The 26,961-nt window shown below is 53.8% G+C and overlaps 1 protein-coding gene across 3 annotated transcripts; it reads left to right on the top strand.

Annotated features, from left to right (window-relative positions):
* The first annotated feature begins 1,185 nt into the window (after positions 1-1,185).
* Tfap2b (transcription factor AP-2 beta) lies at positions 1,186-26,961 on the top strand. Of its 3 annotated transcripts, none has more exons than XM_042672012.1 (8): positions 1,186-1,368; positions 4,488-4,514; positions 5,779-6,237; positions 10,788-10,848; positions 17,878-18,097; positions 19,482-19,600; positions 22,069-22,210; positions 25,492-26,961. In XM_042672012.1, the coding sequence occupies exons 1-8, from the start codon at positions 1,288-1,290 to the stop codon at positions 25,790-25,792; spliced, it is 1,410 nt and encodes a 469-aa protein (XP_042527946.1). In that variant the 5' UTR covers positions 1,186-1,287; the 3' UTR covers positions 25,793-26,961. The 3 variants fall into 3 exon arrangements, with proteins under 3 accessions (XP_042527946.1, XP_042527947.1, XP_042527948.1); XM_042672014.1 differs by lacking the exon at positions 1,186-1,368 and adding an exon at positions 2,355-2,569; XM_042672013.1 differs by lacking the exon at positions 4,488-4,514.

Genomic DNA, 26,961 nt, shown 5'->3' with positions numbered 1-26,961 from the left:
GTTGGTTGTTTGCTTGTTGGTTGGTTGTTGGTTGGTTGGTTGGTTGCTTGGTTGTTTGCTTGTTTGTTGGTTGTTTGGTTGTTGCTTGGTTGTTGCTTGGTTGTTGGTTGGTTGTTGGTTGGTTGTTTGGTTGTTGGTTTGGTTGTTGGTTGGTTGGTTGTTGGTTGGTTGGTTGGTTGTTTGGTTGTTGGTTGGTTGGTTGGTTGGTTGGTGGTGGGTGGGTGGGTGGGTTGTTGGTTGTTTGTTGGGCCCCAGGCTGGACATGGCCTTGGCCTTGGTCCCTTGGCCCAGCACAGGGGGTGGGGGCCCCCGTTTCTCTTGCAGAATCGTGCATGGCTTTTTCTGAGAGGTTACCATGATTCATCGTTTTCCAGCCAAGGGGGTTTACACACATCTGTACACCTATGTACACACGTCTATACACATCTGTACACTCATGTATACACGTCTATACACATCTGTACACTCATGTACACACGTCTATACAATCTGTACACCCATGTACACACGTCTATACACATCTATACACCCGTGTACACATGTCTATACACATCTATACACCCATGTACACACGTCTATACACATCTGTACACTCATGTATACACGTCTATACACATCTGTACACTCATGTACACACGTCTATACAATCTGTACACCCATGTACACACGTCTATACACATCTATACACCCATGTACACATGTCTATACACATCTATACACCCATGTACACACGTCTATACACATCTGTACACCCATGTACACACGTCTATAAATGTCTATACACCCATGCATACACACACGCCTATACACATCTAAACACCCATGCATACACATCTATACATATCTATACAGCCATGTACACACATGGATACAATGTATCTCTTTACCCTGCATCTACTTGTAGTGAGTACATTTATAATAATCACGGGGAACGCTGATCTTGTCTTCCACGCGCGCTGCACACCAGCGGATGCTGTGATCCTGAGTGCAAATCCGCGTGTTATTCTTTAAAATAATGTGTGTGTGTGCGCGCACCCACGTCGCCGGAGCCTAGCATCTAATGTTCCCTCTCTCTCTCTCTCTCCCTCTCTCCCTCTCCCCCTCTCCCTCTCTCCCTCTCCCCCCCCTCTGCTGAGACTTCCTCCTGCCGCCCATTGTCTGAGGCAGCAGATATAAGTGGCGATGGGCGCGGGGCGCCGTGTGCGCCGCGCGCCCGCATTTTCAATTATAGATGGCTCATTACGGGGCGCGCAGGCCGGGAGACGCGGGCGGGCGCGGTTCACATGAATGCACTCGCCGCGGAGCGAGCCGGGCGCAGCCATGCTCTGGAAGCTGGTGGAGAACGTCAAGTACGAGGACATCTACGAGGTGAGCGCGGGGCCCGCGCCGGCCCGCGCGGGCGCACCGACCGACGGACGCGCGCTCGGACGGACGGACGCACGGACGGACGGTCGGACGAGCCGGTTAGGCGCCCGACTGGCAGACCGCGGTCTCCTCCGCCCGGGGCCCCGGGCGGCTGCGGCCGGCTGGGGAGGCCCGCGAACCTCCGATCGGCTATTTTGCGCCTCTTTCCCCGTCTCCCTCCCCGCGCGCGCCCCGACGGGGTGTCCGGGAGGACGGGAGGGCGCGGGGCCCGCGGGGTCCGGCCGGCGCCCGCGCGGCATTTTTACTCCGTTTTGGACGCGGGCGGAGGCCCGGGCTTTCCGCGCTGAGTCCCGAGGACGCGGCCCCGCCGCCCCCATCGCGGCCCGCGGACGCGGGGGGCCGAGGCCGGGGGGGGGGGGGGGCCGGGCCGCGGGCGCCGGGGAGGCGGCGGGGCGCGCGGGGCCGGGGCCGCCAGCGGGGCTTCGGGAAAGCCGGGCGAAGTCGCGGGAAGCGGGCGCAGCGGGCCGGACGCCCGGCGGGGCTCCCGGGGGCCGGGCCGCGGGGCGCGGGGCCGGGCCGGGGCGGGGGGGGGGGGGACGGGCCCGGCGGAGGGGCGCGCGGGGCGCACGGCCCGGCCCGGCCCCGCCGGCTCCGCGGGCTCGGCCGCCTCTCCTCTCCGTACCAAGCGGGACGGGGCGCTAGAACTCTCTGGAAGCAAAGTCGCCCCGCGCAATAAATCCACGGGGCGCGGAGAGCGGAGGCCGACGGCTTGGGATGGCCGCGTTCCGACACCCCGAGAACCCCCGATCCGCGATGAATAAAGGGCAATGGAGAAGACGGAGGAGGAAGGAAGAAGGGAGAGAGAGAGAGGGAGAGAGAGAGAGAGGGGGAGAGAGGTGGAGAAAATGGGGGGGGGGAGAGAAAAGGGGAGGGAGAGAGAGGGAGAGCGAGCGAGCGAGCGCGGTGGAGGTATTGGCGAGGGCCGGCGCGGCGGCGGCCGCTCTGCGGGCAGGGGCGCGCGTGGTGGAAGGCAGGATTTTGTTTAAGTCTGGACGGAGGTTGAACTTTAACAGAAATGGCCGCAGTCCGGCCGGTTGCACGGGTTCTGCCAAGAGCCAAAAAGGTTCCCTGTGGCCCCTGGCCTGGCTTGGAAAGGAGAAGTGCGGTGTTTCTTGAAGATGGATTGCGTAGAGTGTAAATCGAGGTAAAGAAAAAAAAAGAAAGAAAGAACGAGAGAGAGGAAGAAAGCAGAGAGACGGAAGAAAGGAAAGAGAAGGAAGGAGGAAAGGAAGGAGGAAAAGAAAAAGGAGGAGAAGGAAGGAAGGAAAGAAAGAGAAGGAAGGAACGGAAGGAAGAAAAGAAAGGAGGGGAAGGAAGGAAAAAGAAAAAGGAAGGAGGAGGGAAAGAGAAAGAGCAGGAAAGGAAGGAAGAAGGGAGGAAAGGAAGGAAAGAGTAAAAAAAGGAAAGAGGGAGAGAAGGGAGGAAGGAAGGAGGGAACGAAGGAGAGAAAAAAGAGAGGGAAGGAGAAAAAAGGAGGGGAAGGGGGAAGGAAGGAGGGAGGGAAGGAAGGAAAGAGGGAGGGAAGGAAGGAGGAAGGGAAGGAAGGAAGGAGGGAAGGAAGGAAGGAAGGAGGGAAGGAAGGAGGGAGGGAAGGAAGGAGGAAGGGAATGAGGGAAAGAAGGAAGGAGGGAAGGAAAGAATGAGGGAAGGAAGGACGGAGGAAGGGAGAGAGGGAAGGAGGGAAGGAAGGAAGGAAGGAAGGAGGGCAGGAAGGAGGGAAGGAAGGAGAGAAGGAAGGAGGGCAGGAAGGAGGGCAGGAAGGAGGGAAGGAAGGAAGGAGGGAAGGAAGGAGGGCAGGAAGGAGGGAAGGAAGGAGGGAAGGAAGGAAGGAGGGCAGGAAGGAGGGAAGGAAGGAGGGAAGGAAGGAAGGAGGGAAGGTAGGAGGGAAGGAAGGAAGGAGGGAAGGAAGGAGGGCAGGAAGGAGGGAAGGAAGGAGGGAAGGAAGGAAGGAGGGCAGGAAGGAGGGAAGGAAGGAAGGAGGGAAGGAAGGAGGGAAGGAAGGAGGGAAGGAAGGAAGGAGGGCAGGAAGGAGGGCAGGAAGGAGCGGGCGGCGCAGGCCGCACGCGGGCCGCGGCCCGGCGCTCCCCGGCCGGCTGGGAGGGGGAGGCCGGGCTCCGGCCGGGCTCTGGACGCCGTGGGGATCCGCACACAAAGCCAGGCCCGGGGCGGGGCGGGGGAGGCGCCCACTCCCCTCCCCCGGGGGGGCGTCCCTCTCGGGGTGCGGGCCCCCCACCGCGGGCCCCAGGCCCCCGCGCTCGCCCGCGCGCGCGCGCAGCTGGCCGGGACGGCGCGGGGCGCCCGCAGCCGCGGCCCGGGACCCGCAGCGAGCGGGGCGCGGGGCCCTCGCGCTCCCCCCGGCCGACCGGCCGGCCCCCGGCTCTGATTACAGCGAGTCACCCTCCGCCCGCCGCAGGACGTCATCCGCCCGGGCAGGGAGACCCGCGCGGCCGCCGCTTCACGCTCCATTTGTCTCCATTCTCCCTTTAAAGTGCTCGTGTCATATTAATAGTCATGAATATCAATGATGATGAGGCGGTGTAGGCGAGTGCGGGGGGAAGGAGAGGGCGCCCAGGCAGAGTGAGCCCGGCTCCCGGCTCGGGGTGGAGGAGGAGGATCCCCGCGGGAAGCGGAGAAGAAAGAGGCCAGAGAGAGAGAGAGAGAGAGAGAGAGAGAGAGAGAGAGAGAGGGAGAGAGAGAGGAGAGCGAGAGGGAGAGCAGATGCCCGGCCCTGCCCGGGCGGCGGGCGCGGCCACTCTGGTTGGAGGGGGTCAGTTTTTAATTTTTCATGGTTTTCATGGCTGGTCCTGGCCGCAGCTCAGGCCGGGTTCGGGTGTCCAGCGCCAGACTCTTTGCTGGACTTGCTGATAGCTGCTGACTATAGCTATAGATGAGAGACAGACAGACAGACAGACATGGATTAGATAGATAGATAGATAGATAGATAGATAGATAGATAGATAGATAGATAGATAGATAGATAGATAGATAGATAGATAGATAGATAGATGTGTTTTTAAAGCTCGCTGTTTGATTTTGAGCAGTAACCAGGCTTTTCTTTCCAGATGTTAGTCCACACCTATTCATCCATGGTGAGTTCGGATTCCCGTTGGGCCAGCATTGCATGCTCTCTCTTCTCATCCTCTCTCTGTCTCTCTCTGTCTGTGTGTGTGTGTGCGCGCGCGTGCGTGTGTGAGTGTCTGTCTGTCTGTCTTCCTGGCAGCGCCTCTAGCTGGGTGGCTTAGCCGGGCACCCGGGGTCTGCGGAGGCCGCTCGGCCTTGCGCGCGGCGCGTCTCCGTCTCGGGCTCCACTCCGAGAGTCGGTGGAGGAGGGAACACGACCGGCCGGACTAGGGAAAGAAGCACAAAACTTGGCCGCTGCAGCGGGGACATTGTGATGATGCTTTCTGCAATCACACGCACACGCACACATGCACACACCGTGGGTTGTACCTGGGCATTTCCACAGAGGGAGAAAACTTCCAGCCCCCCCCCCCTTCCCCTTTGCTCTTTCCCCTGGATTTTGCACCCTGCTTAGACAGGACACCCCAAAAACGTGGTGTGGAGAGAGGCGAGGGGGAGGCTCGTCTCCTCCAACTGCAGATCTTGCATTTGCACCCCCCAAGGGCGATGCCCCCCCCCAAAAAAAGCCGGCTTTAGAAGCAGCGCCTGCACAGCACAGCTCCAGTCAGCCGGGCTGGGGCGCGGGCTGGGGCGCAGGCGGGTGCGGGCGCCTCCCCAGCCCTCTTTCCTGGAGACACGACTGAGTTTGTTTCTCTTCATTCCTTCTGGGGAGCCGGGTGAGGGGGGTGTGGAAACTGAGGCCGGGCAGGTTCCTGGAAGGTCCTGGAATCTCCAGATTGCGGGAGGAACGAAGTGGTCACCAGCCCCGCTCCCGCGTCAGCGCGGGCAGGACTCGGCCTTTTAATATCCATCCATATATATAAATAGAAATAAAAACGGGGGACCCGGGGCAGAGGCCGCGAAGTTTCTTTCCTTTGTGCTACTTTGGGGGTGTCTCTGAGAGATTTCGAGGACGGGGGAGCGCACGCCCCGCGTGGGGCCCGCACTTCTCTACATTTAGTAGCTCGGCCCCCCCACCCCCCACCTCACCCCACCCCAGCCCCCTGGGCCTGCTGTGCACCCCCAAAAGAAAGCCGCTCCGATTATTTCCCGCTTCTCCCCGAAGGCCCCCCTGGTTGGGAAGGGGACCCGGTTGGGAAGGGGACCCCGCCATCTCGGGGGGCACGGGGGGCTGCCCTTACCCTGTCCGGCCAAGGCCGTGCGGCCTGTCCATGTGTTGCCTCTCTCTCTCTCTCTCTCTCTCTCTCCCTCCCCTGCCCCCTCCTCCCCCAGGACCGGCACGATGGCGTGCCCAGCCACAGCTCCCGGCTCTCCCAGCTGGGCTCCGTGTCGCAGGGGCCGTACTCGAGCGCGCCGCCGCTGTCGCACACCCCGTCCTCGGACTTCCAGCCCCCCTACTTCCCGCCCCCCTACCAGCCGCTCCCCTACCACCAGAGCCAGGACCCCTACTCGCACGTCAACGACCCGTACGCGCTGAACCCGCTGCACCAGCCGCAACAGCACCCGTGGGGGCAGCGGCAGCGGCAGGACGTGGGCGCCGACGCGGGCGCGCTGCTGCCCCAGCCCCGCGCCGCGCTGCCGCAGCTGTCGGGCCTCGACCCGCGCCGGGACTACCACGCCGTGCGCCGGCCCGACGTGCTGCTGCACTCGGCGCACCACGGCCTGGACGCGGGCATGGGCGACAGCCTGTCCCTGCACGGCCTGGGCCACCCGGCCATGGAGGACGTCCAGGTAACCAGGGCGGGGAGGGGCCCGCGGGGGGGGGGGGAGGAGGGAGGGGGGTCGGGGTGCAGGCTGGGGGGCTCCCTGGCTGGGACAGGGAGATGGCTAGAGGTGGGAGCTTGGAAGAGCCGCTGGACATCCAAGTCTGACAAAGGAGGTGTGTGTGCATGCATGTGCATGCGTGTGCGTGTGTAGCTAAGGATCCCTGGGACCCAGGATGGTGTTACTCTCCTGTGGCTTGCTACCACACACGCACCAGAGCGGCCTACAGAGCTCTCCCAGGTAGCACCCCCAAGGTGCAAGGCCACTTCGAGGCTCAGGGCCTGCTGAGGACCGGCAGGCTCTGACACACGTGCCCACAACCACCACCACAAAAAGTTGCCCAGGGACAATCAGAAAGAGGCTGAGATCTGCTTCCTTAAACCAGATCTTGCTTCAACTGTCACCAGAACCACAGCCTTCTCCCCCCCCCCCCCCCACACACACACAGAGTCCAGGTTCTATTGGTGAGGGACACACCCCAGAAAGCCACACAGTTAGGTTGGGTTAGTCCCTGAGAACCGATGAACCATTATGGAGCTCCTTTGCTGAGTGTGGTTGGTTGGTTGGTTGGTATTTGTGGGAGTTTTGTCTTTCGGTCCATTCAGTGAGGGCGAAGCAAGGCTCTACATTTATCCTTCCCTCCTCCCCTCCTGCTATGAACACCGGCAGCCACCACCCCAGTGGAAGAGGTGTCACGTGCTTACTTCTTAAAACAAAAGGCCCCACAGGCCTCCGGGCCCACCTACTGCTCCATCTGCACCCTGCACACAGGGGCTGATTTGGGTGGAGAACGCTTGGAAACTAAACAAAGAAACATCAAAGAACTGATTTCCCCAAAACCTGGCCGTGGGACTCTGAGCAGAACTTCACTGCCCCCATCCCCCACGTCAGAGTCCCCAGAAAAGAGAAATATGGTTGGAAAAGTATTTAATCGCCGGCTTAGACCTCATTGGCAGAGTTGCAGATGTGACCCATCATTGTTTTAGACGTGCTTCTGAAGCAAAGGGAGAGGAAATGGAAGAGAAAGGGTGCACCACCTTCCTGGGTGGGGGTGGGGGGTGAAAAAAGTATTTCCCAACAGTTAAAATGTGGCCACATGAAATGCTGTCTGAGTGGTGTGCGAGAGCTGACGATTGTTTTAAAAAGAAACATTATCTATGTGTAGTGTGTGTGTGTGTGTGTGTGTGTGTGTGTGTGTGTGTGTGTGTGTGTGATCTGGTCTTGTGGCTGAATCTCCCTCCCGGTTGAAGTGATGATAGTCTTGTGTCCCTTTGGGAGCTGGTGTTCATTTGGGGTTAGCATATAAGGAAGGAAACATTTAACAGTTTCTTTTTAATGCACGGGATTGGGGGGGATATATGTCTTAGGGGAGAAAGTTTTGAAATGAACCTCTCTGAGTGCGGTTCGACGTGCTGGATAATGAAAGTGAATCCACACATCCTTCCGGCACCCAAGGCCTCCCACTGCCCTGCTGTCTGGAGGGTGGGGGCGGCTCAGAGAACTGAACCCACAAAAGGAAAAGCAAGTTTCTTTGATTTAGATTTTTTTTAAGGCAGAATTGTGATTGGTTTTTAGCTGTTCAGCCAAAGGTGTCGTGGGAGAAGGCCCTCGGGAATACTGTGGCTGAGTTACTCTAGGGAGGCTTAGGGACTGACCCACGAGGAGGTAGAGAGAGCCAACCGCGGCCTCCACACTGTTTCCGGCCTCCCGGTTCTCCCTTCAGCTTCTCCCGGCCTGGCCGGTGTCCCGGCGGGGCAGGGCAGCCTGCACACTGTCCCTTGAACAAGCTTCTGAGAGAGAATTGTAGAGATTCGATTGGTGCGGGGAAGACTGGTCTCCACCCTGCCAGCCGAGCCCCCGGGGCCCGGATGCAGGTGACAGGTCACCAGGAAGGCGGCTGGGTCAGGAATGGGATCCACCTCCTGAGAGATAGTGCCAGGGATCTGGAGAACCGAAGAGAAAGTTCCAGCAGCCCCCACGCCTCCGGGCCTTCTTCTCACCTCTCTAGCAAAGGGGCCGGCCTCTCCCCTCCAGCCTCCGGCCTCCGCAGGGACAGCAGAGGACGGGACAGTGGCTCAGTCTGGACCTTAAAGTCACTAGTCCCATGTCCAGACGCTCCCCCAACGCAGACTGGCTCCCCAGCGCCTCGGAGGTTGCTGCCCGGGACTCTGCGCTGAGGCTTGGGGGACCCCAGACACACACACACACACACACACACACACACACACACACAGGGCACCACCCCGAGAGAAACGAGGAGGAGGAGGAGGAGGAGGAGGAGGAGGAGGAGAGCTCATTAACCAAATGCTTCTAATATTTTTTTAAATGAAACTATAAAACCCTGTCAATTTCTATTTCAATTTACTCACAGGGGCTATTAAACTAGCAAATCGTTGTTTGGGTTCTTGGTATGCTACATTGCACTCGTGTGTGTGAGTGTGTGTGTGTGTGCGTTGGGGGTGGGTAGGTTAGGAGATAGTGTTTAAAACCCAGGGGGGAGAAATGGCTACAGAAAGGAAGAGGGAAGGGGGTGCCAACTCCTAGTTTGGGATTTGTTTAATTTCCTTCTAACTCTGCCACAACTTTGCTGTGTAACCCCCCCACCCCCGCCACCCGTGAGTGCAAACGTATAAAGATGTGAAGTTAACTCCTCTCTCTCCCTCTCTCTCCACACACACACACACACACACACACACACACACTCAAACACACCCCTGTGTCTTAAAGCAAGCCCTGGTATCACTTTTAACTAAAGAAGTCTAGTAATTACGAGTCTGAGTTGTTTTGCTGCGTTTCCGCATGCAGTCCTAATTAAATCTTTACGATCCTCGGTGTGCCGATTAAGCGCCAGCATGCGGCGTGAATACCCGGGACAAGGACCCAGCGGGGGCCGTAATTAGATCGAAAATCAGACAAGAGCCTTCTCATTAACTACCACAAGTACCCCACGTCGCTGCTGAGGCGTGTACGCACATCCAGGACCCACGTGAGGGCCGGCCCCGCACCACGGAGCTCCCCACCCACAGACGCGGGCCGAGGCGGTTCTCACGCAGCGCGAGTGCCCAGGGGGGCTGCGTGTGCGGGGAGGGGCCAGGGTCCGAGATCAGGTCCCTGCGGAGTCACAAACAAGGGATTGAAACAATAAAAAAATCCTAACCACTTTCCCCGGACCCTAAGGTGAGCAAGGGAGGAAAACAAGTTGAGAGAGAGAGAGGGAGAGAGAGAGAGAGAGAGAGAGAGAGGCTAACAGTTTGTCTCCTCATCTTCCCAAGAGAGGAAGACTCACTCTGAAAAAGGAAAAGAAACACACCACCAGGGTTCTCCAGGGCTTCGATCATCGCCTTTCCCCAGCTCTGCTTGTTTGGGGGTAGACAGGCTTTTTACTTGTGATAAACACACACCACCCTGTCTGAGGATGCGGCGTGTGTGGAAGTTCAGGGAGCGGTGGGAAGGTCCCCCTTGCCCGCCTCTTTATCTCTTTGCTCCCCTCTATCTGTCTCTGTCTCTCCCGCATTTTTTCTTCAGACCTTTTTAGACAAACTCGAGAGTTTCTGCACACCCCAGGTGGGAAGGAGCTGTTGTGCAGGGAAAGTTTGTGTTCTTTGCACTGGGTATGGGGAGGCGTAGGTGGAGTGGATCTGCTTTGGAATGCCCGGGGATGTACAGCCAGAACTCTGTTCACGCACACCCCACACCCCAACAACTCAGAAACACGCTTCGACAGCTTACTTCCCTCAGAAGTTGTGCCAATGCTTAGAGTTGAAACTTCCCTCTACAGGGCTGAAATGGTGGCAAGGAAGAGGAATGTTCCTTGTGATTACCTGGGGGCCGGCTGCAAGGGTCCAGCTGTGTGTGTGTGTGTGTGTGTGTGTGTGTGTGTGTGTGTGTGTGTGTGGTTACTGCCTTCCTCACAGGTGTGCCCTGGGTGGATCAGGGCACCTTCGGGGCTGGGACTGGGACACTGGATGGGGCAGGCTCTCGCAGGGACTGTCTGGGTACAGGAGAAAGCTCCCAGCTCCCAGGAAAGCGAGTGTGCTGCGGACGGCAGCAGGCTGGGAAGCTTGCATACCCGTTCCTGTGGACTCCTCTTTGCATTCCATTCCAAATTGCTCAGACTGTAATTAAAATCCCATAGTGTAAGCGATTATGTATTTGTAAAAATCGCTTTGGGGTTAAGCTGCACTGGGAGAGAACACAGACATCGGGCTCCACTGATACTGTGAAAAGCAGCTCTTGGCTGTGCCTCACAATGCATCGAAGCAAATGATTCAAAGATGGCTACGTCTGGGTCGTCACCGAGCTCCTTTTCCTTTGCCTTCCATTGGAAGAGTTTCCACATTGGGCAAATTCCCTTTCTCTGTCAGTCTGGAAGTCACAATGATAATAATCAAAATCTCCCTTTGTGGGTGAATATAAAGGGAAATAGCAGAGAGTCAGGTGGAGAGCACCATGATTTATGTGTGGGACTCTGTAATAATATCCAGTCGTTTTGAATGGTGGTGTTTTTATATTTACAGTCCGTTGAAGATGCCAATAGCAGCGGCATGAATCTATTGGACCAGTCTGTCATTAAAAAAGGTATGAGGTTTTGATTTTTGTTTTTTTTTTTCCTTCCCAAAGGAAGCAAAGTTTTCTTGTGCTTTAATGTTTTTGTGATGAGCTTTCACGTTAGGGGGATTCATTGGTTTATTATGATATACATGTTTGTTCTTGAGCAGCAGTGGCCGATATCACTAGGTAGGGAGGATGAAGAAGAGAATGGGATCTCAGTGGGGAAAATGCACGGAGAACCCCGGAAGAGAGAAATCGAGGGGCCTAGACTACTGCTCTCTCTTTCTCATAATACATGCAGTAGCCAAGCTACATGCATCTTACATAACTAAACAGTCATCATGTGTACCACCGGCCGGGAATGGTAGCTTCCAAAACGTGGTGCTGTCATTATTTCGTTGATAACTGGACTTTCCTGAACCAAACTCTTCTGTCATCCTGACTGCTTCATGTTATTTTTCTTTTCCATGCTTTTTGTTTATCCCCCCCCCCAGTGGTAATTTTCTCCCCAGTTCCCTGTGTTTTACGAGTTGCTTCTTTTTATTATTATTTTTAATTGTGCCAAATGTGTTGCTAAAGATGCACACCCTGAGAAGCCCAGACAAGCTATGTACATATCTAAATCTTCCTGCACATGCACCCGTGATTTAATATAACTGTGGAATCACCCCCATACTGTTAAACATCATGTGATATTAACAAATGTTTGCAGTCTCTTGTACAGCTGTAAGCAAAATAATTAACTAATTAAACTAATTAAATGTAATTACAATAACTCATTTCAGGCATATTGCAGCTGCTTAATTTTTTTCCCCCTCCTCTGACAGTCACTGAGAGGAAGCATGGAAATTAGTGTAACTGCAGAAAAAGGTCTGAGTGCCTTGCGCGTGCCCCATATTTAGGAGTCTGAATGTGTAAACAGTGCAATCTTTAATTATCGAAGGAACCGGTAGTTGAAAACACAAATCTAGCTACCGTAACCCCTCCTTTCTTATTGATGCCCGAGAAAGGCTGTCTTTATGTTTGGTGTGGGCAGTACACGCACTTATGATCCACCTGAGACACCTGACTTTCCTTGAGAGAGGAGATGATCTGGGAAGCAGGCTACTCAGGGCCAATTTGGAACAATAGAAGGGGTCTGCAGTGAAGACCGTGAGGTGTTCTACACGCTCTCCTCCCACAGAGGCAGGCAGAGGAGCGTGGAGAAGGTACCCAGGAAAGGCAATACTTGAACTGATGTGATCTAGCTTTGGAATGACTGTTCTGGAGGCTGGTGCAAAGTTCTGGGAGTGTGTGTGTGGATTTCCAGGGCTGCTCAAGCACCTCTCGTTCTTTAGAGAAGATCATTCCGTACCATTTCAGGCTTTCAGGGCAGTGTTTGTGTGCACTGGGGTACTGAGGCTGGGTGCCGCCATTCTCTTGGAGTCCTCTCTGCCGGCTAATTGCGAGCTGGTCGGGGCGGGGGTGAGGGAGGAGCTTGTCCGGGGCGCTTCGGGCGGTGGTTGTTGTTCCAAATCTACCACCCCCTCTTTCGCAGAAAGCTAGAACCACTTAGCTCTGGGTTCTGTATCCTAGCAACGTCCTCTGGGCTGGCACTAGCACGGGCCCAAACAGATGACCAATCAGAACTGTTATTAATAGTCAGGCCAATAAAAATATTTGGAACTTCGCTTGCCTAGCAAAATGGGGCTGAGAATATTCTTAGATGTAGGGCGCTTTGGTTGCCGGCCTGCATGTGTCAGCAATATGGGAGTGTGTATATACACGCGTATCTCCAGGAATAAGGAAAGGAGACTATTGACCGAAATTGCAGAGTCTAGATTTTTTTTTTTGGTTTGTTTATACATTTAAACAAAGTGGGGGATATTTTAAAAATATTCCACCAAGTGCCTTTTACTTTCTTCCTCTTTCCTTTCCTTCTCCTCCTCCTTTCTCTTCTTTCCCCTCCTCATTATTTTCCTTTCTCCTCCTCTCCTCCTCCTCTTCTTCCTTTTTCTCTCCTCCTCCTCTTCCTCTCCTCCTCCACCTCCTCCTCCTCCTCCTCCTCCTCCTCCTCTTCTTCTTCTTCCTCTCCTCTTCTTTCTCCTCCTCCTCCTCTTCCTCCTCCTCCTCCTCTTCCTCCTCCCCTTCTTCCTCACTTCCCTTTTCTTCATCTCCTTTGTCCTTCCCTCCCTCCCTCCCTCCCTCTCTCTTTTTTTTCCTTGCTTCCTTGCTTCCTTCTTCCTTCTTCCTCCTGCTTCCAGCTTAAAAAGTCTACACCGCATCCTGAGCACCTTAACTGATTGAGGTGGAGAGATGGTGAGCACGAGTGTCAGTTCCATTCTTTGATACTTGGGATGTTTTTTAGTTTATTACATGAAGAAAGGTTCCTGATATCCTATTTATATCTTTAAAGAGCCGCAGGCAAACTAAGAAGTGCTCGGTTTAGCACCACTGGTTAAAGGCCCTGCGTGCCCTCTGCCCTTCCTCGCCAGGGAGGATTCAACGGGTCCATTCTGTCCAGGGGGAGAACGTTTTCCGAACTGAGTATTCTGATTTTCAACAAGTAGCCAGGGTCTGAGTGGCATCGTCTGTTTTCTAACGGGCATGGACACAGAGTTTTCTGGAAGTGGCACCTTGTTGGCGAGGCAGCGGCGGTGCAGCGTGGCCGTTCCTGGCGTCTGGGCGGCTCGGGGATCCGTTTCTCCCCGTCCCTCGCTCTAATGAGGGCCGGGCCCTCCTCGCACGTCACCAGCCTCATTTTTCAGCTGTTGTTTTGGTATCACCCCGGCGCTGATCGGCTCCCTCTCTCGTGATGTTTGCTATCTGGGCTTAGCTGACATTTCTGAAGTAATTTAGTTAAGAGGAAATGAGTTGTTCCCAGTAGAGTGGAGGGAGGTAGCCGGCCTGATAAATGGCTCTTTCATTTGAAGATCTCCAGAGCTCGTTTACGGCTAATTTTCTGTATTGGCCCCCTTTGAGCTATTAATGCAATCGGCAGGGACCGCGGCCCTCTCCTCGTGGCGGCCCCATTAGAGCTCCCATTAAGCCTCCGAGTCTCGAGTCGGTGGCAGGGGTAGCCGGGGAGGGGGTAATGAAAGGTGCTTTTTAAGCTCTCCTAATCTAAACCGGCAGAGGGTGGTTAATACGATTTGGAGGGGGCTGGTCAATGAGCAATCAATAAAGTAATAATGAGAAGGATTCGGTACATTAACAGTCTAAAAATCCAACGAGACATTAAAAAATCATTCTTAACCCTCAGTTCCATTAAGATTAGGAATGTGGGCGGGGCATGGGGGAGGTGCCATGCTAACAGAAACGACCGTGGCTACTGTCCTACACCCTAAAACACGGCTTACCTGGGCTTTCGGAAGGTTTGGGGGGGAGGGCCAATCAGGGGCCAGGATGCCATCTGTTGGACACCTTAGACAGCAAAAAAATGTGCTGGAGTTTCTTGGAAAGGCAGTGAGGCTGGAGTCCAAGTTCACAGGTGTGGCTGTGGGGTTTTTCCTGATCTTGGGGATGCCCTGTTTGGTTAGTTTCACTTCAGTCTCTGCTCTCTTCTACATTTGTTTTTGCTTCTTCCATAAATGCTGGCCTCTTCACCCCCACCCCTGCCCCGCACATTTCGATGAGGATTTTCTTCAGCAGGAGGGACAAGGCAACTGCCCAAATCTTAATTCCACTGGGTCTGTGGGAGATGGTCTCTTCTTGCCTAGAAGAGGAGGTACACAGAGTCTGTCAGTGCCCCCTAAAAGCTTCGAGAGCAGCTTCCATGTCTGAGGCTGGCTTGGAGCTCAACACCTCTCCCAGCCACAGAGCCTGAGATAGACTGGGGCCACCCAGGGAACAGCTGCAGTTCAGAGCGGTTTAACCCAGACACGAGCTCTGAGCACGTGGAGGCCGAGCAGACGTGAGTGACTTTCTCCAGGTCTCCTCAGGCGAGGCACAGATGAGAGCTAATGCCGTGCTCCACCTCGCAGACCCAGATCCTCTAGGAGGCAGGGGTGAAGAGTGGTCTGAGGTATTACCTTGCTGCTGCTCCCTTCTTAGAGCACCTGAACCCTGGAGTCTATGGGGGAAGATTTCTCTCCCCGCCCCCATCTTCCCATCCACAGGAGCTCATCAGACACACAGTTCTCAAAGCTACGCTTTCACACGGAAGTTTGCGCTAAATTAGAGATGACCAGCTAGACTATTAACACGTTAGCTCTGTTTAGTCAACAAATAAGGAAAGGAGATTTTTCTCGTAAGTGTTTTCCCTTCCTTCCTGCCAGCTCCAAGTCACCCTCACAAGCCAGCGATCCGTCGTTAAACCATTTCCATCCTCACCGTTTCATTCAAGGAAAGGGATGAGAAAGGTTTGGGGAGGCGGCACCCAGAGGTTGCATTTGCCACCCAATGGAGAATGGAAGGGGGGAAGACTACTTCTAATGTATGCGCAGAAAATTGTAAACACGTAAAGAACCAATAGGTTCACGCTGAGTTCTGCCACGCTCCGTCTCCTCACTATTTCCTGCTGTTGCTTTAAACCTATCTTAGTCATCTCCGCATTGCCTGAGCTGGAGCGGTGAGCTCGTAATTACTAACAAATCAACCGGGCCCTGGTGCTGGGTGCATTTATTGATAAGCTGGAGGAAAGCAGAAGGGGGAAGACAAAGAGAATAAAACACGAGGTTAATCAGCTGAGTAAGGCAGGTGTCGGGGTGGAAGGGGCACACGTAGAAGCTTTGGGCCAAAAGGGAAACTGGGGTGAGGAATCTGCAGGACACAGTCGAAGGGACCAGCGCTAGGCCCCGGGGTGGACAGAGGGTTGGTTAGAGGAACCAGATTGTGGCACTTCCATCAGAAGAAGCAGGTATAATCTGACACCCCTCTGCTTGCATTCAAGATGGTTGGGGGAGGGGAATCGCTCCGTGGTGGGGGAGGGGCTGGCACTAGAAGGAGGGCATTGAGGTGATAATGAAGGTGTGCAGAAGTAACACCCCGGGGAGACAGAGATACACATCCTCAGAGAAAACAGCCCTTGTCAGGCAAATCAGGCAATTAACGACTGTACCGTGTGTGGGCAGGTTATAAAGTGTTTCCCAAAGTCCCAACTCCCCCCACCCCACGCTGGTAAAATTCCAATGTGTAAAGGGGCAGAAAGCTGAGGCCAGACGTGGTGTTTTCCACTTAGTGAGTAGGGCTCTTTGTTAACGTAGTATTCTGAAAGTGTTACTGAGTGGCAAAAAATGAGGGTTTCATAGAATTTATTTCTACAGTATACATCATATTAAAACTGCAAAGAGTCATCAATAGTTATGGGGGAGTAGTTTACTAAATGGTAACTTCTGGAACCATTTGGATGGAGTGCCTCGAATGGGAGTCTGAAGTGTCTTGAGAACGGCACGGGAAATCAGGTAGATTAGATTAGATGCGCGTGCTGTGGCCACAGCAAAATGATGGAGGGTTTGTTTCCTCTAGCTCTATCACCCACTTACTTAGTGACTTTAAACTCCAGATGTTATAGAAATCGGGTTACTCTACTGACTTGCTGCATAAGTCTGGTTGCTATACTGACTTCTCGCATGGTAAGCAAGCAACTTCCCTGCTAAGAAGATGAGGACCCAAGAAGAAAGGGGACCCCCTCCCCCCAGTCCTTCCCTCTGCCATAGCACAGGGGATCTTCTGAGACCACTCCTCAATTTTGGAGAAACCCAATACATTTACCAAGCAGCAGTCTCAGAAGGAACTGCTTCCTTGTCTTCATTCCCTGTGGCTGGCGAAGCTTTATGTTCACTTTATATAAAGTGTTTACGAAAAGCAAAATGAAAAGTCGTAGTAAATAAAAGATTTGGGGCTCGGTCTGGCTTTTACAAGTCTCCAGCCAATCATAGACGTCCGGCTGCTGTGATCTATGTGTGGGAGAAGGTCGGTGAGGAGCATCCTGTGAGTTCATCCCCTCCACCTAGGGAGGTGGTACGTCTTATTTCACATCTAGGATTCTAGACTCCAGATGCTAGGAAGAGCTAGGAGAGTACATCTTTTCTCCTGTCAGGAATATAAGGGGGGAGAGAGTCTTTATCAGCAAGATAGGAATAGGGACCCCCCCTCAAACGTGTACACACACACACAGCAGATGGCTGGCATCTCAGTGTAGGCAAATCAGAAGTCACCTGCACGTGTATCTTCTCTGCTTTGGAGCGAGAAAAATGGGCTGGGGCGGTGTCCGATTCCACGGGGCCAGACTTCAGGGTTTGGGGGTGGGGGCTGACTGCTCCCCGTTCCCAGCCTCTCTCCTGACGTGCAGATGACACGGAAACACAATTAGACCCGAGCCCGGGCGGGGCCTGGCCAGGCCGGCGCGCAGGGCAGCCGTGGTCACCGGCTGTCAGCTCCGATTAACTTCTGCAGGAAGCATACCTGGGCTGCGTTTGTTATCAGTTCTGTGCCGAAAGGAGAGACGGGGGCGAGGCCAGGCCGCGGCTGGCGCGGGCCGAGGGGAGGGCGGAGGATGGGGGGCAGCGGTGTAAATCACCACCCCGCCGGCCCGGGGGCTCTGTCGCTGGCCGGTGGCCTTTCCCCCGGGTGGGCGTCGCCCCCAGCCTGCAGATGGGGGGTAGGGGAGGAGGAAGGGACCCCACTGGAAAGCTGCGTGTGGCGCTCACCCCACCTCCTCTGCGCAGGTGGCCTGCCCGGTCTTGGGTACAGGGGTCCCGGGGACCGTCCTAGATCTGAATCCAGAGAGAGAGAGGGAGGGAGAGGAGGGGACGGTGGTCAAGGCCCTGGGGGGACCCTGTCCTCAGCCAGCCCCTGGTGACTCCCCGGGCATGCGGGCTGTCCCCTCTCCAGAGGACGCACGGGGGGGGGGGCCTGGCTTCTAGGGTCCCGTCAGTGGCCTAGGGGGGCCGGGCCGGGCCGCGCATCCAGGGGTGGGCAGCCCACCCCCACCCCGCCCCCGGCAGGGGCTCCACGGCCCCCGGGCCTCCCCGCCGGGGTCCCCACGCGCGCGTCCTGCCGGCCAGGTCGCCAGGATGGAAACCCGGTCACCTTGATGGAATGTGTCTGTCTGTCTGTCTGTCTCCCTCTCTCTAGTTCCGGTTCCTCCCAAGTCCGTGACCTCGCTGATGATGAATAAAGATGGCTTTCTGGGCGGCATGTCGGTCAACACGGGCGAGGTGTTCTGCTCGGTGCCCGGCCGCCTGTCCCTGCTCAGCTCCACCTCCAAGTACAAGGTGACGGTCGGGGAGGTCCAGCGCCGGCTCTCGCCCCCCGAGTGCCTCAACGCTTCTCTCCTGGGCGGCGTCCTGCGGAGGTACGGGAGCCCCCAAACCACTTCCCACGACCGCGCCGAGTAGGGTTCGCAGGCTCGCTGGGAACGGAGGGGGGAGCCCCACGCGGTTGCCTAGCAACCGGAGACCCAGCGCAGCCCGGGCTCGGTGCGCGGCCGCGGGCCACGTGCTGGCCGAGCCCCTGCGCGCGCCCGGGGCGCACGCGCGCAGCCTCGCTCGCCCCCGCGGGCTCGGCCCTACCCCCTGCTCCTAAGCACCTCGGGGTGCTGCTCTGCACCCCCAGAGCATCCCGGAACCGTCCTCCTCCACTCGTGTAATCCGACTCGGTTCTCCTCCATGGCGTGCTTGAAAATGCCGCTGGAGACGCTGGCCTGGATCTCACCACCGCTGCGCGGCGTCGTGCGCGGTGGCCCTCCATTAAGCACGACCGAGTCCCTTCGGGATCACTCCCACCGCGGACAGACAGACAGACACAGGGCACTTCACAGCGTCCACTGTCGGCACTCGGGTCCCTGGGTCCCAGGGGTCCCCAGGTCCCAGGGGAGAGGTGGCCTGTGACCTCCCAGGTCAAGTCCCTGCTAAATTCTTTGGGACACTGTGGCTTATGAAGAGACGTTAGGACAAGAGTTGGTAAATGAATCCACGTTCAGAGCCCAGGCGAATAGCACAGAGGGAGAGGGAGAGAGAGAATGAATGAATGAATGAATGCAGGGGTGGCTTTTCCCGCCTATGTCTGTCCAGACTTCAGCAGGTGCAGGGAAAAGCTGGGGTGTGGCCCAGAAACTTTCTTAGTTGGAACCCTCTCCTTCTCCTTCCGGGTGGGTATTGGAGTGAGTCCTCTGAGCACTGGAGCCGGGAGGTCTCCAGCTCCGCCTTGGTGCCTGGGTGCAGACAACTTGTTCAGAGTTGGAGAACCTCAGTACTTTAAGGTCCCCCTGCAACCCCACCCAAGCGTTAACCTCGCTGTTGGGAGGCTGGTGGTGAACCCCCAGTCCAGTCTTCTCTCCCCTCCTAAAACTCTTACTCTGGACTTCCACCTGGGTGTGTCTTTCTGTTTCTTCAGCGCCGAGGTCCCAGTTCCTCCTTTGTTTTGTTTAAGGGCTCTGGATGTTTGTGTCTGTGCGGACACTCTGCATCCTAATGACTCTCATCTGGGATCCATTCCCTGCCCCCCCCCTCAAAGATTTTTTTTTAAAGAATTTTTTATGCTCTGTATTGCAGAAATTGAGCAAACCTCAGCAAACTATCAGCCAATATCCGAAAGGGGGAAAAAGGGGGTGGGTGGCGGGGAGTGCCAACCTCCAGTTCAAACGTCTTCAGGCTAGGCTGGGCTTGGGATCGCTAAGTCTAAACTTCGTTTCAGGAGCACACTGAGGTTAATCAGAATGTTAATTCTTGCCATTTCAGAGCCAAATCGAAAAATGGGGGGAGATCTTTGCGCGAGAGGCTAGAAAAGATCGGTTTGAACTTACCTGCGGGCAGACGCAAAGCTGCGAACGTCACGTTGCTCACCTCCTTGGTGGAAGGTAAGCAAGAACACGAGGCCGCCTGGACAGCGGCTCCAGGGGCTAGCCTCCCTGTCGGCTGGAGGCTGACATTTTACACGGTTCATGATTAAGGGGAAATCATTGCAATGGTCGGGCCTCTATGAGTTGGATGTCAAGCGGCCGCTGGGGAGAAGTTCAAAGATCCTTTGACTTAGCAGGAGCCAGCAGTTATAGAATGGCCAAGGGACTCTGTCAAGCTTTCCTGTGTCCTCAAGTGTGATCAGTGCCAGCTAGGGGGGGTTCACCTCAGCTCTCTACAGCCTGGCAAGCCCCTTCTTAGGCATTCTTGCAATAGAAATTCCTCAAGCAGAAATCCATACCTGTTTTCACTGCTAGAAAACACACTGCAGGCAGGAGCCAGGCTGCTGGTTCTGAAAGCCGTGGGCCCTGTCTGCTGCAGCCTGCCTGGCAGTTGGGAAAGATGCCAGCCTCAGGGAAGGCCGGGCTGCCTGGGGGAAAACTGGCAAAGGCGTGATGGGAAAATATGGATGGGAAAGTGTCAAGTTAGGTCTTCAGTCGAAATGTCACCAGTTGTGAAGGAAATAGCCGTAGTAGTAGTTGTTTTGTTTGGGCCGGTATTGGGTCTTGAATACAGGACCTCGAGCTCTGGGTTGGCTTTTTCTGCTCAAGGCTGGCACCCTACCATTTGAGCCACACTTCCACTTCCGGCTTCTTAATTGGAGATAAGAATCTCACTGCCTTTCTGGCAGGCTGGTTTTGAATCTCACATCTCAGCCTCCTGAGCAGCTAAGGTGACAGGTGTGAGCCACTAGCGCCTAGCCATGATTGTAATAAGCAGCCTGGAATTTGCTCATCAGATTGGATTTGTGGGTGATCTTCTGGTATGTAATAAAGAAGCTCATCTGCATAATCTAGAACAAGCATATCTAGAGTTCAGTTTGCCGGGAGTGGAAGCAGGCGGGAAACCCAGCCAGATGGCACTCACCGAGGAAGGCAGAGTTTTCTCTAGACTCTGGCTTGTTGGTCTTGGCTCTTTCTGCCATTTTTTTTCACGGAGGAGTTGGCTTTTGGAGGAGGGCATCTTAAAACCTTGAAACAGGGCTGGGAAGGTGGCTCAGTGGTAGAGCGCTTGCCTTGTAAGCCTAGAGGCCCTGGGTTCGATTCCTCAGCACCACATAAGCAAAAAGAAAAAAGCCGGAAGTGGCGCTGTGGCTCAAGTGGTAGAGCGCTAGCCTTGAGCTGAAGAGCTGAGGGACAACGCCCAGGCCCAGAGTTCAGGCCCCACAACCGGACCCAAAAAAAAAAAAAAAAAACCTTGAAACAGCAACCACCGGAGCATCGTCTTTACCAGCCTTACGTTTTGCCATCTTTTGGGCACATTTGTTTGCCTTATACTTGCCCTCCAACATTTTCAACTACCCTTTATCGGCAGCTGACTTTGAGCCCTTGGAAGGGGGGTAGGTTGTGCTCATATCACAATCCTCATTTTGAAAAATAGTCAAAGGTAATCTTAGCCCAGAGAGCAGGATTTGGGCTGGAGAAGGGAAGAAACTGGAAATCCCACTGAAATTCCAATCTTTCAGTTGGCAGTTTGGGGTTTTATAGATCCTTGTAAGCATCATGCCTGGAGTCTTTGTTATTATGATAATGATGATTAAAAGTAAGTCACGCTCCTTAAAAGTAATGTAGCTATGGGATAATTCAACATGCTTCCTTTTCATGTTTGTGATCCTTCCCCAAACCCCCTAAGGCTGTGCTTTAAAGGCTAATAATCTTTATTCAAAAGGGGCTTCCTCATAAGCTCTGAAATACCTTAGATGCCCGGGTTTTCTGTAGCTGCATCTTTGAGCAGTGGAAAATCTTGAAAGGATCGTTGGTGACAGAAATGCACCAAGGAGAGAAACCTGAACACTACCTGGTGGAAAGTTGGGAAGGAGAATCACTGTTGCACTGCTCAACAGAAAAGAACAATCTTTCCATAGACTTCTTACATATATTCCTCAATATCTGTGGACATTCACCAGTGTAGATTATGCTAGTACGTATTAGTTATTAATAAAGGCCATTTTTCCTAATACATCTACAGGAAGGTGGTAGTGATGTTGAAATTTTATTTAATACAGGTGTAACTGAATCTTTATAAAGAAATGGGAGGTGTCGGGGGAGGAATCTGGCTGGCCTATCTAGCCAAATGTCTAGATTCAGTGAAAAGGTAGCTCTTGAATTGATCAGTCCAACTCCCCATTTAGACAACACATGAAAATGTTGTGGCCATTCAAAGAGATGCCTAGCTAGGACCTGGCTCAGGGGGAGGCCGGGAACAAAGATTAGCTTTGACCCCTTGTGGCTGTTGGGCATCTGTCCTACATTTCTCTTGCACTAACACCTGGCCTCCTGTGGAAATCTGAACAGAGCTCACAAGTGTGTGACTCCAGCCCTCAGACGTTTTGGGACAGGGCGACGATTCTCTCCCACTGTCTTTGCAGGCGAAGCTGTTCACTTAGCTCGGGATTTTGGGTATATCTGTGAAACAGAGTTTCCTGCCAAAGCCGTCTCTGAGTATTTGAACCGGCAGCACACAGACCCCAGCGACCTGCACTCTAGAAAGAACATGCTGTTGGCCACCAAGTGAGTGTTCTAGAGCCTTCCTTCCCAGCTCCTACCCTGCTGGTCCACCGGCTTGGGAAGCAAGGTTGATGTTCTCTTCTGGGACAGGAAAGTGCCAAGGGCTTCCAGGCTGGGGTGCCACCTCCTCTTCCCTCGGGTTGGGGAGGGTTGAGGGGCTGGGGGTGAGTCTCCAAGTCTGGCGTTTATTAATCCAAATGCAGGTGGTCCCCATTCTCTTCCATAACACTAGGCATACCAGGCAGACCTTCCCCCAATGGCTCCTTTGCCCCCCAGCTCATCCCAGGACCCCTGATGCCTATTTTTGCCTTGATTTCCCATCTACTCCCTGCCAGAGCCGTGCGTGCCGCCCAGGGTGTCTGTATGTCACCCACGAGGGCCCATCTCTACCCACAGCTCTGATTACTCCAATTGTGATGGTGGTGTTTGTCATCTTCCGTGGACTTGTAAAATTTACTACAACTCCAGAGGGAAAAATAGTAAATCTCTGGCTAAATTTAGGTCTCGAGCTCATTTGAACTTTTACAGTGGGTTTTCTATTTATTTGATTTACTCCTGTCTTTGGGTTCCGTGTCATATTGTTGGGTGTTTTATAGCAGGCTCAGGCCTGAAGTGGGCGGTGCTCAGAGCATGCGCCTGCCTGCCTGCACTCCCTCCCGATCTCTCTCTCTTTCTTTCTCTCTCTGTCTTTCTCTCTCTCTCTCTCTCTCTCTCTCTCTCTGTCTTTCTCTCTCTCTCTCTCTCTCTCTCTCTTCCTCCCTCCCCCTCCCTCCCTCCCTCCCTCCCGGGCCGGCTGGGCTGGCCTAACCAGCAGCTCTCATTTATTTAGTGCTTCAGGACGCGGTTTGTTCCGTTGACAGCGTAATTTAAAGAAATATATGGAAGGCTGAAAAATCATTTGCTCAAATTTGTCCAGATGTTTTTGAGACGTGATTGGAATTTGATTGCCCCTTTCCACAGGGTCAAAAAATATTAATGTCCCAGAACTTTAATTGCTTACAGACCCTGGGTGAAGCTTTGAAGATTTAAAATGTTTAACTCTTAAACATTTGTTCTCTCCTCTTTTTTTTTTTTTTTTTGGCACTTGGGTAATGAGTACAAACTTACGGAAAGACTTTAACCATCTCCCCGCAGTGATCAAACCCTGGCACGTACCGCTTCCCCTCCTAATGTAACAGCTAGCATGGGACAGATCTTTGTCCCCTCCTAATGTAACAGCTAGCATGGGACAGATCTTTGTCCCCTCCTAATGTAACAGCTAGCATGGGACAGATCTTTGTCCCCTCCTAATGTAACAGCTAGCATGGGACAGATCTTTGTCCGGGGGTTGTCTACTGCTCCTTTCTCCCTCTCTGGTGCCAGTAGAACCTGTTGTGCCTTGTGGGAAAAACAGACACACAGAAGCAGGATGTGCGCCAGATAACAGGTTCTCACAAAGCCTCTGTACTTCCTTCAGGGCAGTGTGTCTGCCCTTTTGGAGCTTTGTGGCCTTTTAAATTATTATTATTTTTGCCAGTACTTTGTAACCTGGAGTGAAAATCAGAATTACCTAGGGAACTTTCCCAAGAAATGTATACCTGGACTTCTCCCCCAAAGCCTTTGACTGGAAAGGTTAGGAGGATATTAAGTGGGAGAGTTTGTTGTTGTTGTTGTTTGTATTGTTTTGTCCCTCTAGTAATTCTGTCATCTCAGCTGCTCAGGAGGCTGAGATCTGGGGGATCATGGTTCAAAGCCAGCCTGGGCAGGGAAAGTCCATGAGACTTTCCCTCCAATTAACCACCAAAAAGTAGAGCTGTGCCTCCAGTGGTAGAGCATTAACACTGAGAAAACAAAACAAAACAACCAAAAAACAAGGATAGTGCAGCTCTCTCTCTCTCTCTCTTTAGCTTTCACACACACACACACACACTCACACACACTTTACCTTTGGTAGTTGGAAACAGTTCCTTGTTTCCTCCCTAGATGGGAAGACATCTGGGCCTGTTGGGAATGAAAAGGCAGAGTTTGAATACAGAGCCTGTCAGTATGTTGTATCTGCTATCTACATCTGCTATCTACAAGGCCATCCTTCAGCTGAGGGGATGGAGGGTGTAGGTTGACCTCTGGCCTGTTCCTAAAGTGGCAGAACTCTGGGGAAGGAGGTCCCAGGATCCTTCAACACCAAAACCTGGGCCTGATCACCACTGGGCACTGTCAATCAGCTCCCAGGCTCTGCCCTAGGGACCAGGACAAAGATCCTAACAGTTTTGCTTCTCTTAAGACCCCAGGAACCAGAAGCTGGGTGGGGGCAGGTGACCGGGAGCAGTTCTGCTGGCCGGTGCACGGCTGGCCGGCAGAGCTGGACATTTTACCTTCAGGCCTACATCCCTCCTGCCCACCTCGATATTAGACATTTCTTCAAGAAGCTCAATCCATAGTTAGTGCACAGGACTCCTTACGCTGGGAAATGTCTGAAATTGTAGGTGCCTAGAGGAATTGAAAAACCACCACCAACAACAACAACAAAATCTTTCCTCCCTAGTGTCTTCACAGTCTGCCTTTAAGTCTGATTTCAAGTTTGTGGAAATCTGCTCTATTGGCAACAATCCTGTTATGCAGTGATTTTTTTTGGAGTAGTTCACACTTGTAAAAATTGAGAAAGAAAGAGAGAGAGAGATTTTTCTTTTTGAAAAGAAGGTAGAAAATACCTCAGTCCCCAAACACTGCAGGTACACAGGTTTCTGCTTTCTGAACAGAATCAGCATTCTGTCTCCGAATAAACAGCTTCTTGCCCCGGGGCCATGCGCCAAGGCTCTAGCAATCTGTTTGTGGGAGAGGGACAGTCTTGTGGCTGTGGGTCCTGAATCTTCCAGGGCTGGGGCTCGGTGTGTGTGTGTGTGTGTGTGTGTGTGTGTGTGTGTGTGTGTGTGTGTGTGTGTGTGTTTCTAAGAGGCAGGTTGGAGAAGCAGGAGAAAGATGGGGAACACGATTTCTTTGTTTATTATTTATTTATTTGGGGGGAAAGAATGCCAGGTAAGAGATAAAAAACGGGATGGTTCACAGCACAACACGCATAGGGTGTCTGCCACGCAGAGGTGCAGAGAGGCAGGCTGGGGGGGGGGATGGGGGATGGAACCTCGCTCCTTCCCCAGCTGCTGGGGTCAGGGTGGGGGTGGGGCCCCCGGAGGAGCTGGGGGAAGGAAAGAAGGAAACAGAGCGGAAGGGCTGCATTAGCCGCGCTCTGGGTGACCCCAGGGCCCCCGTGGTGAAGTCTCTTCTCCATCCCCCCTCCTCCCCCCTTGCAGGCAGCTTTGCAAAGAGTTCACCGACCTGCTGGCGCAGGACCGCACCCCAATCGGGAACAGCCGGCCCAGCCCCATCCTGGAACCCGGGATCCAGAGCTGTCTCACGCACTTCAGCCTCATCACGCACGGCTTCGGCGCCCCGGCCATTTGCGCAGCCCTGACAGCCCTGCAGAACTATCTCACCGAAGCCCTCAAAGGCTTGGACAAGATGTTCTTGAACACCACCTCCACTAACAGGCACACGTCTGGGGAAGGCCCAGGTAGTAAAACTGGCGACAAGGAGGAAAAACACAGGAAATGAAAAAACAAATAATAATTTAAAAAAAAGAAGGAAAAAAATGTTTTAAATACAAAAGGAGAACAGAACAAAAATTAATTTTAGCTTTAAAACAATATTGGATTGGCTTTGGAAGAATTTCAGTAGGTAGACGACACATACAATCATGGAGGAAAAAAAAAAACACAAAACCAAGTTTAACGAGACGAGAAAGCTAAATAACTTACAGACCGAGGCTTGACCACAGCGTCGATGTCGCCTCTCAATGCCAATGTCAAGATGCCCTTGAGGACTGCCCTCCGGACCTTCTACAAATCCGTTCTTTCCAGCCTAGTCATACCGATAATAAAAGACACTACGGTGTCCCCCTTACCCTTTTTGGAAAATAAACCTAAGACTAAACGTGAAACGACGCTAACTTATTGGAAGAACAGCGGAGACGCGTTGGTGGCAAGACCTTTGAGAGCGGGTTCACTGGGATGCACGAACTTTTTAATTCTTAGGTTTTGGGGTTTGGTTTGGTTTTTCAAAGGCAATCCTTGAAGCTCCCCCTCCATCCCACCTGATCCTTCTCCCCGCCAGCCTTTTTTTCCACACGGCCTTCCTTTCCCTCATGCGGTGGTGGGGAGCCCGTGGGGGTGCAAAGGAGTGTGATCAGCCCCTTTGGGTGGCTTTAGCCCCCTCCCCCAGCAGCCCCTCCCTCCCACTCCAGGCCCAGAGGGTCCCAGGTCACCCACCTTGCAATTCCTGGGCCCTGGGTGCCTAATTAGGGAGGGCCGGAAATGGGTGGAGTAGGGGAGGGCGTGTAGGAGCTCATCCTCCACTTGTTTATGGTTCCCGCCTGCAGAACGGCAGAGGAAATTCAAGGCAAATAACTTGGTTCAGATCCCTCCTAAATTCCTCTCACAAAGGTGATGCGTTCCCGGCACCTGCAGCAAGTTTCGCCTTTGTCCTAACATTTGTGTCATCTACCAAGTTTAAGAAGTAGAGTAAACACACACACACACACACACACACACACACACACACACACACAAATCCCACCACCACGAATACATTGGTTAGTATGTAATTCCTTCCAGGGGTATGTACCGTTTCATTCTCTTCTGTTTCCCAAAGCGTTGCCCGCATGGTTTATGAGCTTGTTCAAAGAAGACTCGAGCTTCCTACACAATCTATAAGGTACTGACACA

Source organism: Dipodomys spectabilis, unplaced genomic scaffold (assembly GCF_019054845.1).
Source record: "Dipodomys spectabilis isolate Male_0828 unplaced genomic scaffold, ASM1905484v1 ptg000669l, whole genome shotgun sequence".
Lineage (NCBI taxonomy): Eukaryota > Metazoa > Chordata > Mammalia > Rodentia > Heteromyidae > Dipodomys > Dipodomys spectabilis.
The sequence above is the reverse complement of the archived record's forward strand: the minus strand, read 5'-3'. Positions and strand labels throughout refer to the sequence as shown.

What these genes read in the sequence shown, in the direction of transcription:
- Tfap2b (XM_042672012.1), top strand. Translation starts at nt 1,288, where the DNA reads ATGCACTCGCCGCGGAGCGAGCCGGGCGCAGCCATGCTCTGGAAGCTG. An exon ending in CGGCCATGGAGGACGTCCAG is followed by an intron (nt 6,238 to 10,787) that starts GTAACCAGGGCG and finishes TTATATTTACAG; the next exon opens with TCCGTTGAAGATGCCAATAG. An exon ending in AACATGCTGTTGGCCACCAA is followed by an intron (nt 22,211 to 25,491) that starts GTGAGTGTTCTA and finishes CCCCCCTTGCAG; the next exon opens with GCAGCTTTGCAAAGAGTTCA.